The sequence below is a fragment of the Mus caroli genome, unplaced genomic scaffold (assembly GCF_978045245.1).
Source record: "Mus caroli unplaced genomic scaffold, Mus_caroli_1 scaffold_7, whole genome shotgun sequence".
Classification (NCBI taxonomy): Eukaryota; Metazoa; Chordata; class Mammalia; order Rodentia; family Muridae; genus Mus; species Mus caroli.
The window spans coordinates 36,015,699-36,033,727 of record NW_028227262.1 but is presented as its reverse complement, the minus strand read 5'-3'; the positions used below and the strand labels follow the sequence as shown (position 1 = coordinate 36,033,727).

Genomic DNA, 18,029 nt, shown 5'->3' with positions numbered 1-18,029 from the left:
TCACTGAGCCTCACAATCAGCCTTTCAAGGACTCTTAGACTTCCACATGGTGAGTGAAAATTAGGGCAGAGTACATTCAAGCTCATGGATGCAGCTAACACCCTGCCTAGGTGAAATTTAGAGCTGCAAATGGCTGTGCTAAGAGAAATCCTAAATCAATAACCTTCACCTTAAAAAACTGGAACTGGGGGGATGGAGAGATGGCTGGGTGGTTAAAAGCAGGCTGCTCCTCCAGAGGACCTGGGTTTGATTCCTAGCACCTACATGTCAGCTCCAGTTCCATAGGGTCTAGCACCCTCTTCTGGCCTCCAAGGGCACTGCATGCACGAGGTACATAGGCATACATGCAGGCAAAATGTTAAAATTAAATTTAAGATCTAAAAAAAATTTTTTTTACAAGACATTAGAAGTATAAACTAAGCAGAAACAAGCAGAAAAAGATGGAATCCGACTAGAGTAGAATTAAATGAGACAGAGACTAGGGAGCTAGGCGAAGTCCAAGCTGCTGTTTTGAAAATGATCAATGAAATTAACAAATCTTTAGCTAAATAAACTAAGAAACTAAGAATGAAAAAAATCACACTAGCCATATGTAAGATCAGAAATGAAAGAGGAATGTTAATGTCATTACTCTGAAGGGAAAAGAGGTATCCTAAAGAAACATTACCAACAACTGTCTATCAACACACTAGAAAGTGGAATAAAATGAGCATATTTCTTTAAAAAATGCAGACTACTAAAATGGTCTTGAGAATTAGGATATCTGGGGCCAATGATATGGCTCAACAAGAAAGGTGGCTTGTTGCCAAACCCAAAATGTGAGTTTGATGGCTGAGTCTTACGTGGTGGAAGGGAAAAACCAAATCTTCACGTTGTCCTCCAACCTCACAAGTACAAGTCCCGACAAAGGCAACCCCTCCCAACCCCCCCAGTAAACAAATATTTTAAAAAAAACAGAATATCAAGCTGGTAAGATGACCTCAGTTCTCTCCTCATTCATTAGACCACATAGGGGGGAAAAAGCTGCACACAGTGGTGCACATCTGTGTTCCTGCACTCCTGCCATGGTGAGATGGGGTGGAAAACAAGAGAATCTTCTAGAAGCTCCCAGGCCAGCTAGTCTATCGCATGCAGCAACAGAAACAAGAGAAACCCTGTCTCAACAAAACAAAGGAGAAGGATGTCATTCGACTTCATGCATGTCATGTCACGCGTGTGCCTGCTCATCAGACATGGACATGCACACATGCCAAGGATACATCTTATGAAAAGAAACAGGAAACCCGAATGAGTCTCCAGGAGAATGCACCACCCATCAAAGCACGAGAGAGAAGTGCCCAGCCCCATTTGGCTTCATTGTTGAACTATACCGAACATTTAAACAATAGTAATTATTCACAGAGTCTTCCAAAAAGCCCAAGGGGTTGGGGGGACACTTGGCAATGCATTTCATGAGGCAAGTATTATCTAACACAAAACCTGGACTACATCACCAGGAAACGGCAGGCTGACAGCACAATGAATATGGATGAGAAATTTCTCTACAAAATATTAGCTAACCGGTTGCAGGGGTTTGTTAAAGGGGTCATGCTCCATGCCTGAAGAGAATTTATCCCAGGAATGTAAAATTGTTTAGCATCTAAAAAGACAAAGAATGTATCCCATCTTACCCATAAATATAAAGCATGGATGACATAATCATTGCAATGGATAAAGAAAAGCATTTGGCAAAACCTAACACCTTCTCCCAACAAAACATCCCACAAAGCGGGAACAGAAGGCAGCTTTCTTGACTTGACAGAGGCACCTCTGAAAACCTTCCTGCCGGCTGGGAAAGATAGCTCAGCTACTGAGAGCCTTTGCTGCACAAGCATGAGGTCCGAAGCTCAGATCCCCATATCCAGGAGACAAGCCAGGCATCTGGCACACACCTGTGACCTCAGCTCCGGGAGGGATGGAGACAGAAGTGTCACTGAGGCTTACTGGCTTCCAGTCCAAGGGAAAATATGTTAGCCCAGGTTTACGGATTCTGCCTCAGAGAAATAGTGATTACAGAAGACATGCAACAACCCTCTTCATGTTTTCATGTGTGTGCCAGACACAAGTACAACTATGCATGAAAATGCATTCACACACAGACACTCATCAAAAAAGAAAACAATTAGCCTGACAATGAATATTCTCTCTTGTGGTAAAATACTGGCTGGTTTCTCTGTGTGGTGGTTTGGATGAGAACCGCCTCTATGGGCTTGTCTGTTTGAATATTTAGTTCCTAGTTAGTGGAAATGTTTGGGAAAGATCTGGTATGGCCTTGTTGGAGAAGGTGTGTCACTTGAGGGGGGTGGCTTTGGACTCTAACCTTCTGACACTGTAAGCCCCAAATAAACTCTTTCTTCTATAAATTACCTTGGTCATGGTATCTTATTACAGTAATTTAAAGTAATTAAGATACCTTGCAAGAAAGAAGGCAAGACAAGGGTCTTCTGGAATATAGTTAAAACTATGAGCAACAAAATAAAAGATGGATGAACTGGACTTCATCAAAATTAAAACCCTTTTGTGCTTCAAAGGACACCATTTGTAAAGCAAAAATCAAGTCTCATAATGGAAGAAAACATTCAGAAATCAGATTTGAGGTAAGGAACTTATATTTAGAATATGTAAAGAGCTGTTCCAACTCAATACTGAAAAGATGAATTTGAAATGGGCAACAGATCTCTAGACAGAATATCACCCTGCTGTTTTTCCATGCTTGTGCAGCATGAGGTTGTAGAAATTCCTAAGTACCACTCTCAGGTACTGAAGGGCAGCCGTGCTGCTTGGAGAGCCAAGGGGCACTGGGAACTGGCCCTGTGGCTGACTTGTGTAAGCATGAGAAGCCCCTGTGAAGTTCTGACCTAGCCTCTGCGCACACTATCTAGTGGGTAAGGAGGCCTGAGCCCACTTCACTCAGATTGCGCTTCTGTGTGGTCCGGTTTCCATGGAAACCAGCATGATTCTGTCCCTCATCTGGCAGGAGTAGAGGAATCAGGTGGATGGGCCCCTTTCCCTCTCTCTCTCTCTCCACACACACTTTTGTTTCTCTCCACGGGCCTCACTATTGAGGTAATTCACAGGTGTCCCTGCATTGGAGATGACCCTTTAATCTCACATTGTCAGTCTGTCCTTAAGAAGCTGCTTCCGGTCCGTTGATGTCTTCTGAGAGACACAACACCTTAAGGACTCACCTCATTCGTCACCACATCCTAGATCCCAGCAAAGGCCTGGTGCAGAGCAGACCCTTAGGACCCAAGCAGGACACACAGAGGACGACACGGGCCAGGAATGGTATGTAGTAAATGCATAGCGCCCACCAGGATCTATGTGGGCCTGTGCTGGGACCTGAGGCAGGTATGGAGGCTTTCCTAGGTCTCCCTCCATGCTGAAGGGCATGCTGTGCTGCTTGGAGAGGTGAGGGGCTGTGAGGTTGGACCTGTGGCTGGCTCAGGGCCCTGTGAGGTTTTTGGCCTAGACCTTCTGTGCTACTCACCTTCGTCACTGGTGTGAGGCTCCGTGCCATTGTCATGGTCAACTTCATCAATGGTCCCCGGCTCACTGTGTGGGCTGTCACTGTAAGCAAACACAGGAAGAGGACCTGCTGAGGTGGGGGCTTTCTTGAATACTCCCTTAGTGCACCCTAGCTATGGAACTGACTAGGTTGTCATAGGCTTGAGTATGTGACCACCCACATGTATTGGAAATGCCATCCCCAATGTCACCATGTTTGGAGGTATAACCTAAGCAGAGGTGATGAGGCCACAAGGACTATTTTAACAGAAACTGGTTGGTGTCAATCAAGGAGTGGTTTAGTTATCATGAGAGCCAACTGACCCCTCTGAGCTATCTTGCTTGTTCTCACACTTTCTTCCTTTCTGCCTTCCACCATAGGACAATCTGTCATGAGGCCCTTGACACAGGTGCTATGCCTCTTAGTTCTCAGAACCGTGAGCCACATAGATTTCAGTTTATTATAGGTGACTCAGACTCAAGAGCTCTAGTTCAATAGCAGACGTGGGTCAAAGTAGTTTATGTGTTCAGTGAGATCCAGATGGCAATGGTAGACCGCAAGCTTCTGGAAGCCAGGCCTTTCCCTAGTGTGTACATCAGTGCGTGCGTGTGTGTGTGTGTGTGTGTGTGTGTGTGTGTGTGTGTGTGTGCGCGCGCACACGTGCAAGTGCATATGTGCATGTGAAAGAGTGTATGTGTGTATTTGCGTGCACATGTATATGTGTGTATTAGAGCCAAATCAAGGACGTCAGCCTTTAGCTGACCTGTGGAGCCTGAAACCTCTCCACCCTCCTCTCACATACTCTATGTCAACAAACAAAGCCACTTTTCATTCTACCGAGGGCTCCAGGCCTAGGACTTTCTTGGCCCGGTCCTCTGTGAGTTGGCTCCAGTTTAAGCTGCTGGCTTGGCTCTTTTCTAACCTCCTTGAGAAACTTTTCATGGTAATTGGCTCAGGGTCCCCTTTCTGGAACAGAAGTCTCTCAACATTCCTTCCACTGGAGCTGATCCTACTCAGGTACCATCCCTGCCACCAGGAGATCCAGGCCCCAGAGGATTCTGGATGGTGGAGGGGGAGACACTGCTCAGTGAATGAGTCTTGCTTACTGTACTGAGACCTTCAGCCTCACCTCCCGTTTTGGTTTGGAAAATGCCTTCCAAATGACCATGTAATTACTAATTCTCCAGCCTCACTGGAAATGAAGAGAAGTGTAAAAGTGGTACGTGTGTACTGTGTACTAACAAGCTGTGTAATTTGTGTGTTTAGCTTCTCTTCATGTAGGAACTGTGCTTTCTAGATGCACAAGAGTCTCGTACAGTCTGAGGATAGAGAGCTGCAAGCAGACGCCACTGAGACCAGCCACCCTCGTAGCCCTTCATGTCTATTTGTGGGGGAATGTTCAACTTTGAAGCCTGCATAAGCATAGAGGATGGAGGTCATCCAAACATCCAGGAGGACTTTAATCAAAGCCCAAATCTCCACTGGGCATGGCAGATCAAGTCTATGATCCCAGCGCTTACTGAGGCAGGAGGATCACAAGTTCAAGACCAGCATGTGCTAAATAATGAGACTCTTTTGCAAAAAAAAAGCAAACTGAAATGACTACGTTCACCACAGGCACCTGGCAGAAAGACTTAAGCATACAGGCTGTGTTGACCTGTGACAGCAGGAACATTCGGCTGGTCTCAAGCAGCATGCTTAATTTTCTCTTCTCTGCACTCCTCCTCCCCCACTGAATTTTCCTTTTTAATTAAAATTTAACTGTACAAAAATCATAAGAATTATATGTAGTTGTGAGATGTCATATGATCATTTAATGTATGCACACATTGTGGGATGTTTAAATCAGGGGTAAAAGAACCTATTTCCTTAAAAACATTTATTTTATTTTAAAAATTATTTGTATGTGGAGGGTGGGGACAATATGTGTATAAATGCAGGTACCCGTGGAGGGCAGAAGGCATCAGGTCGCCTGGGGCTGGAGTACAGACAGCCATGACTTGTGTGTTGAGAATTGATCTCGGGCTTTCTGTAAGAGCAACGTACACTCTCAACTGCTGAGCCATCGCTCCAGCCCCAACATTAATCTTTTTTTGTTTTTTCATGCTGAGGATACAATTAAGGACCCCCTATGCAGTAAGTATATGCCCCATCACTGGGCTATACCCCAAGCCCCTCAATCATTTTTCAGTGTGAAAACCTTTCTTTGCTCTCGTTTCCTGACATATCTGGTAGATTGGTGCTGTCTACATAGTCACTCATTACAATTAAACACATAGCCACCTTCACTCTTTCAGGGTTAGCTTGAAGAAGGAAGCCAGACCTGGGTCTGAAAAGGTGCCTAATTAGTCTTCCTTATACAGAGCATCATAGAAGCTAAGAGAGCTAGCTACCTGACTAATGACTAGTGACCTGAGGTGGGACATGCAAAGACATGAGACTCTGGGAGAAAGAACCCCTGGGTGGGAGGGGTCAGTGGCTGGAGGTTGGTGTGGGGACACCCACTCCTCTGCTTCCTGAGAAGAAAGGGTTGCCTGGCCAGCTACCACATTATAAGAGCCCCTCGGACCCAGATAGAGCCCTGAAGTAACTCTTGGGAAGTCTCCACAGGAACAACTGAGAAAGGGAAGGCTCTCTTGGTGTTGGAGTTGCCCAGAGAGTGGGTGACAAAGCTGGAGCTGCCCTCTGACAGCCTCTAAGGGAAGCCAAGGGATGGAGACTGCAGGGCCAGGTCCTGCTGACAACTGCTGAGCCTCGGAATCCAGCCATACCTGAAGATATAGCCCTACATGTTTTAGTGAGGTAAACTACAGGTGCATATTGGCTTAGGCTATCTGAAGGCATGTTCTTCCTCCTTGTAACTTACGCAATTTTAACTGATGTAGTTGTCTCTCACATGGGACTGCTGTAAAACTTACAAGGAAAACTAGCTATAGTGCGTGTCCCCCAGGGTCATGAGAAAACGGGAAGGCTTCTGACTGTTTTTAACAATAGGGTGATGCTAAGGGGAATATGAAGGGGAAGGATGCCTTACCAGTACTCTTCCCCTCCAGCCATGCATTTTTCGTATACGGGTCCCTCTAGCTCCCTCGGGCTGGGGAAGATGGCTTCATGGTGGATGATGATCGTTTTGATGACTTCATTGACATGCGCCTGGCAGGAGACAGGGTCCTGCCCATCGGGGATGTGCATGAGGGTGGGCCCGAAGCAGATGGCCAAGTTGTAGGGATCCATCATGTTCTCATCACTGTACTGGGAAAGGCTAGGAGAGAACAGATACTCACTGTTCACCCAAAAGGCAAAGCCTCCCCCAGAGTTTCTTTCTTTTTGGGCGGGGGGAGAGGCAAGTGGGGACACAACCCAAAATGCAGAAGTTTCTATATTCTGATGTATAAAATAGCATTCATAAGAGCCTTGGCCCAGAGGAGGCCAGGGGCAGAGGGCTCCCCAGGCCAGGTACTCACTGATTGAGGAAAGCGAAGAGGTATCTCATGACCACAATGACCACGCGGGGCAGGGTGATGAGGATCTGCTGGATTGGGTGCACCCTGTCAGCTGGGTTCTCCAGTTCTGTAAGGCACAGAGGGTTCAAGGTGACCAACACCCTTGGAGAGCAAGGCAGTAGATGTCTCTAGGCTCCACCTCCCCCATCCGCTATAGGGATCAGTCAGGAAGGCTCTTCTCTCAGTTGGGATTCATATGAGATCCTGGCTAGAGCCAATCAGAACAAGACAGGTTGGGGGCTAGCCTACTTAGAACCTCTTTGAACTGGTCTTGAGGACTTGTGGGGAATCCTATAGAGAGGTGCCTGGGACTTGGGTAGCAGAAAAATCTGGAAGAGCAGGGGTTCTGCCAGAAATGAGAAACCTATCCGACGGTCAGAAGAGTCACAGAAACCCCAGAGTGGCCATGCGAAGCCCAAAATCAATTGCCTAGATTTCTGGTAGAGGATCTGAAACTGTTTTATGGACTCAGATGGTTTGTATTTCAGTCACTGGAAGCCTTGGAGTCCTGATGTCACAGACAGGGACAGTGGTTTAGTAAAATGTGAGAGGCACCAGCCATAGCATAGGCCTGGGAATGCTGCAGTCACTCAGAAAAGAACAGTGCAAGCACGGGCTCTTCTTGAGTGACCTATTGAGCAGAAAGCTTAGCGCCTGCCCAGGATCTAGATCAGGGATCTGTTCTCAGGTGAACCATAGGGTCAAATGCTGGTGTGATGGCACAGCAAGACAGAACACCTATGGAGTTGTGTGTAGGGTGGACAAGCCACACGTTGTCAGTGACATTTTCCTCACAGAACTCCAACCTCCAAAAGACCCCTTTTCTCCTCAGTAGCCAGCACGACAGACAGGGCTACTGACACTCTTGCATGCCTCATCTCCTGGCCACTGTTCTTCCATAGAGTCTGAAGACTACCTAGAACAATGGGTCTCGATGAGGTCCTACTACCAAAGCTGGGGTTCTTGCTTCTTGAGTAGGCATTGTGTGGGGTTGAAGAGTAAGTGGAAGTCTATATTGGCATCCATCACCCACATGCCCTGACTGTGTAGAGCATGTGAATTGATGTTGCCTGCCTTCAATTTCAACAGGGTGGTCCCTCTAGCTCACCTTCAAGACCTGGCTGAAAGAAGTCTCACCCAAGACAGCTCACGGTCAGTTTCTTATATTCCTCTATACATCCTCTAGACCCTCCTGTCAGTCACCCATGCCAGCTACCCTCTGATGGCTATTAGTGACATCTTAAAGGCAGGTTTTTTTTTTTTTATAAAGAGGGTACTTAAATCACTAATATGAGAGAAAAGGAAAATCCTTTGTTTTAATTAGAAGGTGACATGCAAATATGTAACAGCGAGGATATGTTCTAAGACATGCTGAAGGCAGGACAATGTGAGCCCACATCTGTACCATCTCCTACTGTCCTACATCTGGGACATATCCTGACAGCCAGCATCTCTTTCATCAGTCAAGTACCTTATGACCAGCAGTGTAGAGATAATCGCCCAGTCAGTTTACTGTCATCATTCCCCTTGTTTGCTGACCTGATTCCTTAGACCTTCCATGGATCCCTACCCCTCAAGGTACAAAGCTGTAGGGTCCTTCAAAGACATTCAAATCTACTCCTTTTGCTACATTTGACTGCACCATGCTCTGTCCTGCTGATTCAACTGGGCCACTGTCCCCAACCCTTCCAGGCTTCCCCGAATCCCCTCCTCTTGGGCAGTCTTGCTCATGTCCCTCCCCCAGGCCTACTCTGTGACTCCAGGTTTCTCTGGGCTTCTCCTCTTAGCTCCTGCTGTACCTAGGGAGTGTACCATGTCCATTAACCCATTGTGCTACCTAGAGATCTGGGACTTTAAGCTCTCTAAGAACCATACTTTGTCCATAGTATTCCTCTCCTGTGCCTGGCAGGATAAAGAGCCAGCACTTCGACTTCTATAAAGATCCATGAAGCAATGGGCCACCCCACCTGTAAAATACTTACTAATAGTAGATATCAAATCTTGAAACCTTTCCTTAGGAAAGAGTGGGTTTTCCAGTCCTCGGAAATACAGTTTTAAAACACCAGCAACTGAATTGATATCTCGCTCATTTTGGTCATCCACGAGGGGGTCTTCACCTGTGTGGAGACAATGTTTTAGGCTGGTGAGGAAAGAGAATTTCTCTCCAATACTGGAAGATATTCTCCTTCCTCAACTGAAAGAGGAAGAGACCTGGCCAGACAGAAAGGAGGAAGAGGATGGCACAAGCCTGAAAACCTGGGACTCTCAGTCTCTGCATGTTTTTAATTTCCTATTAGAAAATACTCAGAAGGGATAAGTATCCAATTATGAATGTTCTTCACCCATTACTTAGCCCTCTCCCAAGTTCTCTATTTATTATATATACCATGGCTCAAAATTTTGAGAATTTTTGACACTATCACACATTTCTCTTAAGAATCAGGACACTCTCGGCTAACAACGATAACTTTATCTAACCTAAGAAAGAGAACAATCCTTCCAAAAATAACACCAAACTACACACAGCCCACATTCAAACTCCGCCAACTATCCCAGTATGTCTGTCATGGATTTTTGTTTTAAAAATATAAGCACTATCCTGAGTTCCCACAGTTCATTTGTTGGTTCGCAGTTGTTCCTCTTGTTTGTTTGTCTGAGACACAGTCTCCATGTATCCCTGGATGGCCTGGAACTTGGGACAATCTTCTGCTTCTGCTTCCAAATGCTGAGATCAAAGGCATGTGCCAGCATGCCCAGCTCAATGGCTGCCTCTTGGGTTTTATAAGTATAAAATACACTCTATTGTTTTTTGAGTGCTGAGTTTGTGTTTGATGATGTAGGTCTCGCTGTCTTGCAGAATTGCCTCATACTGTGCCTTTCATTTTCCTCATGACTTGACTCGAGTTTTTTTATTTTGGACCAGGATACAGAGGCACCTAATGCCTGCTACTAGGTACGCAGAGCACTGAGTTAAGGTGATAGATCTTTTTCCCTTTAAACACCATAGAGGTATTCCCTTTTTTGCTACAAACATGAGACTTGTGAAGTGAGACCAGAATCCTAGCACTGTAAGTCTGCCCACTAGTCCCTGTGGTAAGCATGGCTCACCACATGGGGTCAGTCTCCAGGGATGGGTCTTGCCTTGTAACCCTAGGAACTCATTGATTCTGTTAGCTTGGCCAGCGAGCTCCAGATAGCCACTTGTCTGGGCTCCCCAGTACCGTGGTTACACAAACCTACTGCTATGCCTGGCTTCTACATGAATGCTGGACATCTGAACCCAGGCCCTCCTCTGCTCAGCTCCCTAAACCAGATTTAAAGGCTCGCAGAGAGAAGGCCCATCTTTACCCTTTCCCTCCACACCTCAAACACCACCATTTTCTTTAGTCTGACTCGTCTGCTGTGTTTCTACTACAGCAGATGAGCAAACGCATCTATAGTCAGCTCTCTGCATTCACAAGCTGCACATCTGGGATTCAACAAATATGACGAAAATATTTTTTAAAAGGAGATTGCCTCTCCGGGCTGGGAGGTGTGTCAGTGAGCGGCTTACGGCACAGCACGAGCTCCTGAGTTTGTCCCTAGCATCCACACGACAACACAGATGTGGTAGTGTGTGCGATCCAGCACTCTGGGAGGGCAGCCAGGAGGATCCTTACAGCTCATAGGCCAGCGGTCTAGCCAATCAGCATGCTCCAGATTCAGTAAAAGGCCCAGTCTCAAACACATAAGGTAAAGAACAAAGGCACTCAATGTTAACTGACTTCCGGTCTCCATGTGCATCTGCACACACACACACACACATGCACACATATGAACACACATACTCACCACATATACACACACCACAGTAAAGAAGAAACTGTACACACTGAATCCATGGAGACTTGTTTTCTTGGCCTCTCTATGCTAAACAACAGTTAAACCACCATGTACATGGTGTTTCCATCGCATTAAGCAGTGTGTGTGACCTACAGATGATGGCTGGATGTGCCTGCCATGTGGGGCCTATAAACATGCTACATTCAGAAATGTACTTGAGCACTGCTGGTTTTCTAGGTTCTAGGGTGGCTCCTGAGCCAGGCCCCTAAAGATGGGAGCAACTCTGTATGTTCTTCACGGACCCTTACACAAAATGCCATCCACTCCTGCATAAACTTGCTTCTTTACTTTAGCAGAAAATCCTGGAAATCACTACATTTAATTACTAGTTATACCTATTTAGTTAGTTATATGCAAATGACAAGGCATACATATGGAGGTCAGAGGTCAACTTGTAGAAGTCAATTCTCTCTATCTTATGGATCCCAGGAATTGGGTCATTAGGCTTAGACAAATGCATTTATCCACTGAGCCATATATCAGCAGCTCCACATTTGACGTCTTTCAGTCTTTTGCTGTGATAAACACTGCCACAGTGGATAGCCTGCATGTGCGCATTTGTATTTGCAGAGGCAGGTCTCAGCTCTGTTCCTGGAAGGGGGCACGCCGGGTCACCATAGGTGTGGTTTCTCACCTGTAGTCAAAGCCCTCTCATTGAGGCCACACCACTTTGTAGTCCTGGAGAAGTCTGTCTTCCCCAGCTCTGCCCATGGCGTATTGCCAGTCTTCTGAGGTTTTCATCGTTTGGATGGGGCAATTCGGCATTTTGGAGGAGTGGCTCTCTGCTGTTTAACTGGGGGCTGCTAAGCTGGTCTATTACTGAGAATTTTCCCAGGGGAGGTGAAAGGAAGCAGAGAGTAATCTAACACCTTCCTAGAGGTGTTGAGGGAAGTTTGCGCTAACAGCTGGAACACCTGTGTGTGTCTGCCAAGCAATGAACACATCCGAGTACCCAACCTGGATCTCTTCCCTCTGCCTTCATTGGAAGCAGGCATGTGGTACCGGCAGTCTCTTCTAGTCCCAATGTGTTTTAGTGCCAATCAGAAAAAGTCTTCTCCCGTTCTGTACCAGTGCTTGCAGCTTACAGAGCATGAGCCAGAGTACAACCCCCACCTGCCTTCTGAGCCGGGCAAATGTCCAGCCTGAACAGCTGTATGAGGCAGCCCAGACACTCATGATCCCTAGGTTAACCTCTCAGATGCCCCCACCAAGAAGGTGAGAATGTTTCTCCCCTAAGGAAGAAAAAACACTTTTAAAAACAATTGCTTGATTAACATGTTAACTTTCTGTATACCCATTTATGTGTGTGTACCTACATAGACATAGATATGCACACACACAAATACATAGAGCAATCACCATCATCACCATCACCAACATCATCTTATGCCTGTCACCTTGAATGAAATCACCATGACATTCCCTGCCAATAGTCCAGGCCTTTGGCCTTCTGCAAGACCAGTCTCTCTGGGCTCAGGGACACCAAATCAAAGTGGAGGAGAATGTAGACAACTGGTTTATTTAGAAAGGGGAATGAGAGCTGTTGTTCCAGGTATGCCTGATGGAAAGCTGAGTCCCACTGACTCCTGGAAGAGGACTGGACTCCCGTGCAGTGTGCCTTCCCAAACAAGGCTGCTGGGAGAGGGAGAATCATTTTGGACTGATGAGACAAGGAGAAGGCCTAACTGAAAATGTGGAAGAGGAAAATAGAGATCTGTTTGTTTGTTTCTGTTTCTCTCTTTCTTTTTCTGTGGCTGGGATACAGGGTCAGGAGATTCCCCTGCTACATGAGGACCCAAGAGCAGAGAAGGCTTTTCATTTCCATCCAAGCAGGTGACCGGAAATGCTGGCCTTAGCTGAGATCTGGGGCAAGGGCGGTGTTGCCCATTGCCATAGGCTTACCAACAGAGGGAGACAATGGAGGAAAAGGTCAGGGGAAGTCCTGCCAGGGTGCTGGTCTTCTTCAAGGACCCAGGGAGTCAAGGGCAGGACCCAGGCAGCTCTATGTGAAGGGATGGGTGGAGCCCATGGGATGAAACAGCAAAAGTTCTAGAACGACATTCTATTCATTTACAGCAAGGAAAGTCAAGGGTACCACAGCATCAGAGGGGGTGAGTTGCAGATCCTGGCCTATTCTGTAAGTGATGAGGAGAGGTTGGGGCAGTGAGGAACGACACTGGCTTCTCAGCCTTTGCACACGTTGTTCCCTTAGCCTGGATGCCTTCGTTTCCTTTTGCCTTCCTTGGCCCTGTGCACCAAGCCTTAACTTAGGTGCTTCCACCCTGGAAATCCTTCCCTGCCTCTTCTCCTCCTCTTTCCTTCATCCATGAAGGCTAAGGGGCTCCCATAATAACCAGTGAACTCCATTCTGGCTCAGGCATACTATCTGCTTACTAACCTGGCCTCCCCATTGGTAGAGACAGTTCTGCTCAGATTATATTTCTAGGCCTGGTCCATGATCCCGTACTGTTTAAGGTTTGCTGCATGTTTGCCGAGTGAAGAAATGACTGGCAGTTTCTGAAAACAGCTGCGCTGGTGTTAAATGTCTTTCATCCCGGAATGTTCTCCAGAGCTGACGCTCCCTTGTCCCCTAGGAGGCCACTGGGCACCATAGCCAGCCAGATTTGTTTCCAATACTCAGTGCTACCCCAGATTGACTGGGGTGCAAAAGATCTGTACTGTACAGGCTGCAGAATGCTTCCTTCACCCTGAAGCCAGACATGCCCTATGGTAGAACTGAGGGTACAGGAGGCAGAGACTGACTTCACTCCTCCAAGGATGATAACAAATGTGGGAACTGGATGAGTGGAAGTCTAACACACTTTTGCTCAGAGCTCAGCCAATGACATTAAGCCATACACTCCTAAACCAAGAAGGCTCACATAAAAAGAAAAAGATAAGAAAATGCCTTCTAGCCAAAGCTGGTAGCCTAGGCTTGTAATCCTGGCACTGGGGAAGCTGAAGCAGGAGGATTACAATGAGTTCAAGGCTATCCAGTGTGTTTGAAGCAGTTGAGCTACTGAGAAAGGAAAGAGGGTGTGTGTTTCACTGCCCAGGGGGATGGGATGTGCTGCTGGGACCTGGTTCTGGGATCAGAGTCCTCAGACCTTAGTTAGCATCAGAGCCTCCCAGAGAATAAGGCACTAAATCAGAGAGCTGGGATGCATGGCGTGTCTTTCCAAAATGGCGTGAAACTGAAAGTGGGAATTCAGTTTGGGCTGCCTGCACCCCATGTCTTCTTCTTGTCCCTGGACTGAGAATGTGAGATGGACAGCGCTGGGCTTGGCTCTACAACCAGGGATCACACTATCCGAATGCTTTTTCCTGGATTTCCAGTTCATAGTTCTACTATGGCAGGAAGCTAAGTACCGCGTGGCAAAGGCAGACATTGAGAAGTGAACTTCGTATGACACAGTTGATTCTTCCTTTGCCGGGTCCTCCTATGCTTACAAAGCTTCTGGGGCCACTGCAAGCATAGGAGCTTTGCACATACATTCATACATACATACATGCATGCATATATACACACATACGTGCACACTATGCACACACTCACATGTGCACATGTACATACATGTATACCCACACAAGTATGTAAACATACCCAGTTTGTGGAAAGTCAGGCATAATAGCTCACACCTGTAACCTCAGCAGTTGGGAAGCAGAGGCAGGAGTATTAGGAAGATTTTAAGGCTACCCAAGACACTATCTCTAAATAAATAACAAAACATAAAAACCTTAAACACTAAAGTGGGTGGAGCCAGGAACTTTGGGATTTTAGAATTCTGTTGCCTTGGAGGTGAGATCAAGTATCTACTTAAAAGACCATCCGAGTTGCACGCACAAGCTGAGGGTGACTTGGCCAGGTGTCAGTTGTGTAGCTGCAGCTTGGCTGTGTGTGTCACATGGAGGTAAGTGTGGAACTTCCAAATGCTCAAATGTCTGGGTTTGAGTCGGGATTAGGAACATTTAGTCTGTGGTGAAAGATAAAGGGAGAAGAGTGGGAAAGTCTAAGATCTGATAGAAAGATCTTGAGGTTTGCTCATTTCTGTGGGGTAAACACTCCCAACATGGCTGATTTCCAACTACCATCAGGATGTCACGGAATGAAGAGTTAGTAAGAGAGTGAGCAGACATCTCCAGAAAGCGGCTGCAGACCCAGTGCCTCTGTGCACTACTGGCTTTGAGACCTATGTTAACTTTGGCTTCTCCTGCCCACAAGCTTGAGATAGTCAGTCTGCACTCACCTCTCTCAAAGGAATTCTTGATGTCATTGACTTCAACCTGAGACCCTGGAACTCTGAAGATCCCCTGCTGCTGGAGTCCTAAGAAAGAAATAACGATACAAGCCAACGGTAAGCGCAAATAACACGAGGCCTTGAGTTCACCTAGCTACTGGAAATGTTGGAGATTCTCTTCCATGCTTCTCTCTTTCCCCTTCTATCTTTTAGAACAGTTGTTCCTGGTGACAAACTGGCCTTGACAATGACCTACAGCTGGCACAAATGCTCAGACACATACAGAATCATGAGTCTTTGAATTTGCTCCTGGGCTTGAAGGAAAACACTATCAACACTATTCCTTTCTTCCCACGTAGGTAACTTCTTCCCTTAAGAAAATGTAAACTTCAGAGTACATCCTGGCTTGGGATTGGGGAGTCAGGGAGTCAGAGAGTTGGAGGCATAGTTAATGATAGAGTGCTTGGTCTTACGGACACTAGGCCCTGGGTTAGGTCCCCAGCATCAAAAAAATAAATAAATACAATAAACTAGTTAGCTGGCAGAATTGTTCCTACTATAATCCCAGCATTTGCAAGGCTGAAATTGAGGCAAGAGGATTTTGCAGAGTTCAAGACTAAGATCCCTTCCCAAGAAAGAAAAAAGAAAGAGCTTGAACTCATTACTAAAGGGGAACCACACTTTCATATATATAATTTCTATGAGACAATAGCAAAGTGGGGTCTCTGGCACCTGGTAGCAATTGGGACCTAACAGAAACTTATACAATTGCAGGAATCAGAGGGCCTGCCTCTCTCAAGAGAAAATTAGGGTAGACACTGGGCATCTTCCCCTGCCTCACACTTCTTTTGGATATAACAGTTATTCATGTTACAATTTATTGTTTACCCTGAAAAGTCAGAGTTTAGTGGACATTTGGAGTGAACATTTTACATGCTCAATAAATGCAGTTCAACTCTTTGGTTGTTGGGGGTTTTGTCTGACTTTACCATGCAGGCTAGCCACTAGATGGCCAGCAGTTGACACTAGCAACTGTTAGAACTTATTCATGTGTCGTGCATACTGAAGGTATGCACCTGGATAGTTAAGCTATGACACATTGTGCCAGGGCTGATCCTGACCTTATTCTGTAGCCCAGGCCAGCCTCCAGCTCTTGGTGATCCTTCTGCCTCCATCTCCCTGATGCTGAGACAGGCACATATAACCATGAGTGTGGTTTTGTTGATTTCTACCAGCCAAGTCTTTTCTGCCATTCTTCTGGATTATCCTTCACCCACGTGGAATACTGCCCTCTCTCTCACATCAGCTAGCCCCCATCCTCGCCATCCCAGCTGCATGGCTACCTTCCTCAGGGGTCTTTTGCTCACTTTAGTCAAGCAGCCTGCCCCCAAATGTCACTATCTACCTTCCTCTGAATTAGTTTCATGGCAGTGTCACTATGAAAAAAATTATTTTTACAGTCTACTACCCATGAGCTACCCATATTCAGTGACTCAACTAAAGGTGGCTTGGAAATATTCAGGAAAAATGTTGCCTCTGTATTAAACATGTATAGATTATTTTGTATTAGTCCCAAAACAGTATGATTATTTATCTAGCATCTACACAGGGTCCAATGCTATCTGTCTCTAGATGGATGGATATTTATGGGAAGATTGCATGGGTTATGTGTAAAAGCCACAGCATTTTACACAAGGGACCTCAGAGTCTATGGATCTGGGGGTCGGCAGTGATCCTCTATGTAATCTCTAGAGGTGCTAAAGGATGACTAAAAGTTCTTTTCCTGCTGTTGATTTCCTTGTTCTTCTGAGGATGGAAACTCTGCAGGTTTGCCATGGTGCTTGCCTTCATCACTGCTGAGTTCCCCACAGCCAAAATGGAGGTGAGTGAGTAAGTTAAACACAAGTTGCCCTCCTGGTGACGTCATGGTTAACCCATTCCTGACACCATTCCCTTCTTGGAGCTGTAGACTCTCAACCTGATTGACTCCGAGTAAGGACGGAGCTGGAATCGGACTTCTGTCCACGCCAGAGCTGTGCCCAGTGACCTGAAACCCTGAAGCCCTCACACAATCTTCCTTCCCTCACCCTGGACACACATACATATACACACACTGGACACACACACAGAGACAGAGAGACACAGAGAGAGACAGAGACAGAGACAGAGACAGAGGCAGAGATACAGAGAGAGACTCCAAAGACAGTGTTTGGAGTAACAGCCATTCCCTGGAGAATTTTTATTCCCCCAAAAGCAGAGCATGGACTTCCAAGAGTCTTCCAAGATGACTGAGAATATCATTTTTTCTTGCAGAACAGCCTGGCACCTGCTCCACAATGAACTGAACCCACTGAACTGAGATGGTGCTTACCATACAAATTGATGAATCGAATACAGCTCTCAACTACAAGTGGTATAGCTTGTCCTGAATCCTTAAGGGAAAAAAAAACACATGTGAGTTTTGTCAGGCATGCCACCAAACCACTGGCAAAAGACGTTGCAAACATGGTGATCAAGTCAAGCCAACAGATTAGTACCACGTGATTAGTAGGAAAACAAGCAAGGAATTGCTAACTCTAGTCTCCAGGGATAGTTACCATACGGCCTTCAGTTAAGTGCGGAAGAAGGCATAGCTAGGATACATTCAAAGAAATGCTCTCTTCTTACCCAGCTGGCAAGGAACTGGGCTCAGCTTGACAGGCACACTGGGGACAGGAGAGACGGAAGCCAGTGTGTGGAGGTACCTGGAGTCTGACCTTGAAGCATGACCTGACTCCTCCTCCCAACTCCACTTTGCCCAAGTCAGCATCTTTTCCCAGGGCTTGGGGACCAAGAGGCAGGATCAATGCCTTTCCCTAT

The 18,029-nt window shown here is 46.3% G+C and overlaps 1 protein-coding gene across 3 annotated transcripts in view; it reads right to left on the bottom strand.

Annotated features, from left to right (window-relative positions):
- Nucleotides 1-18,029, bottom strand: part of Srgap3 (SLIT-ROBO Rho GTPase activating protein 3) — a 230,695-nt gene that overhangs the window by 14,096 nt on the left and 198,570 nt on the right. For all 3 annotated transcript variants that reach the window (XM_085840189.1, XM_021165145.3, XM_029478506.2), the window contains 6 exons: nt 17,542-17,602; nt 15,180-15,257; nt 9,033-9,167; nt 7,012-7,117; nt 6,582-6,809; nt 3,530-3,609 (listed from right to left, as the gene is read on the bottom strand). In XM_085840189.1, coding sequence (XP_085696315.1) covers nt 3,530-3,609; nt 6,582-6,809; nt 7,012-7,117; nt 9,033-9,167; nt 15,180-15,257; nt 17,542-17,602 — 688 coding nt within the window. The remainder of the gene's footprint in view (nt 1-3,529; nt 3,610-6,581; nt 6,810-7,011; nt 7,118-9,032; nt 9,168-15,179; nt 15,258-17,541; nt 17,603-18,029) is intronic.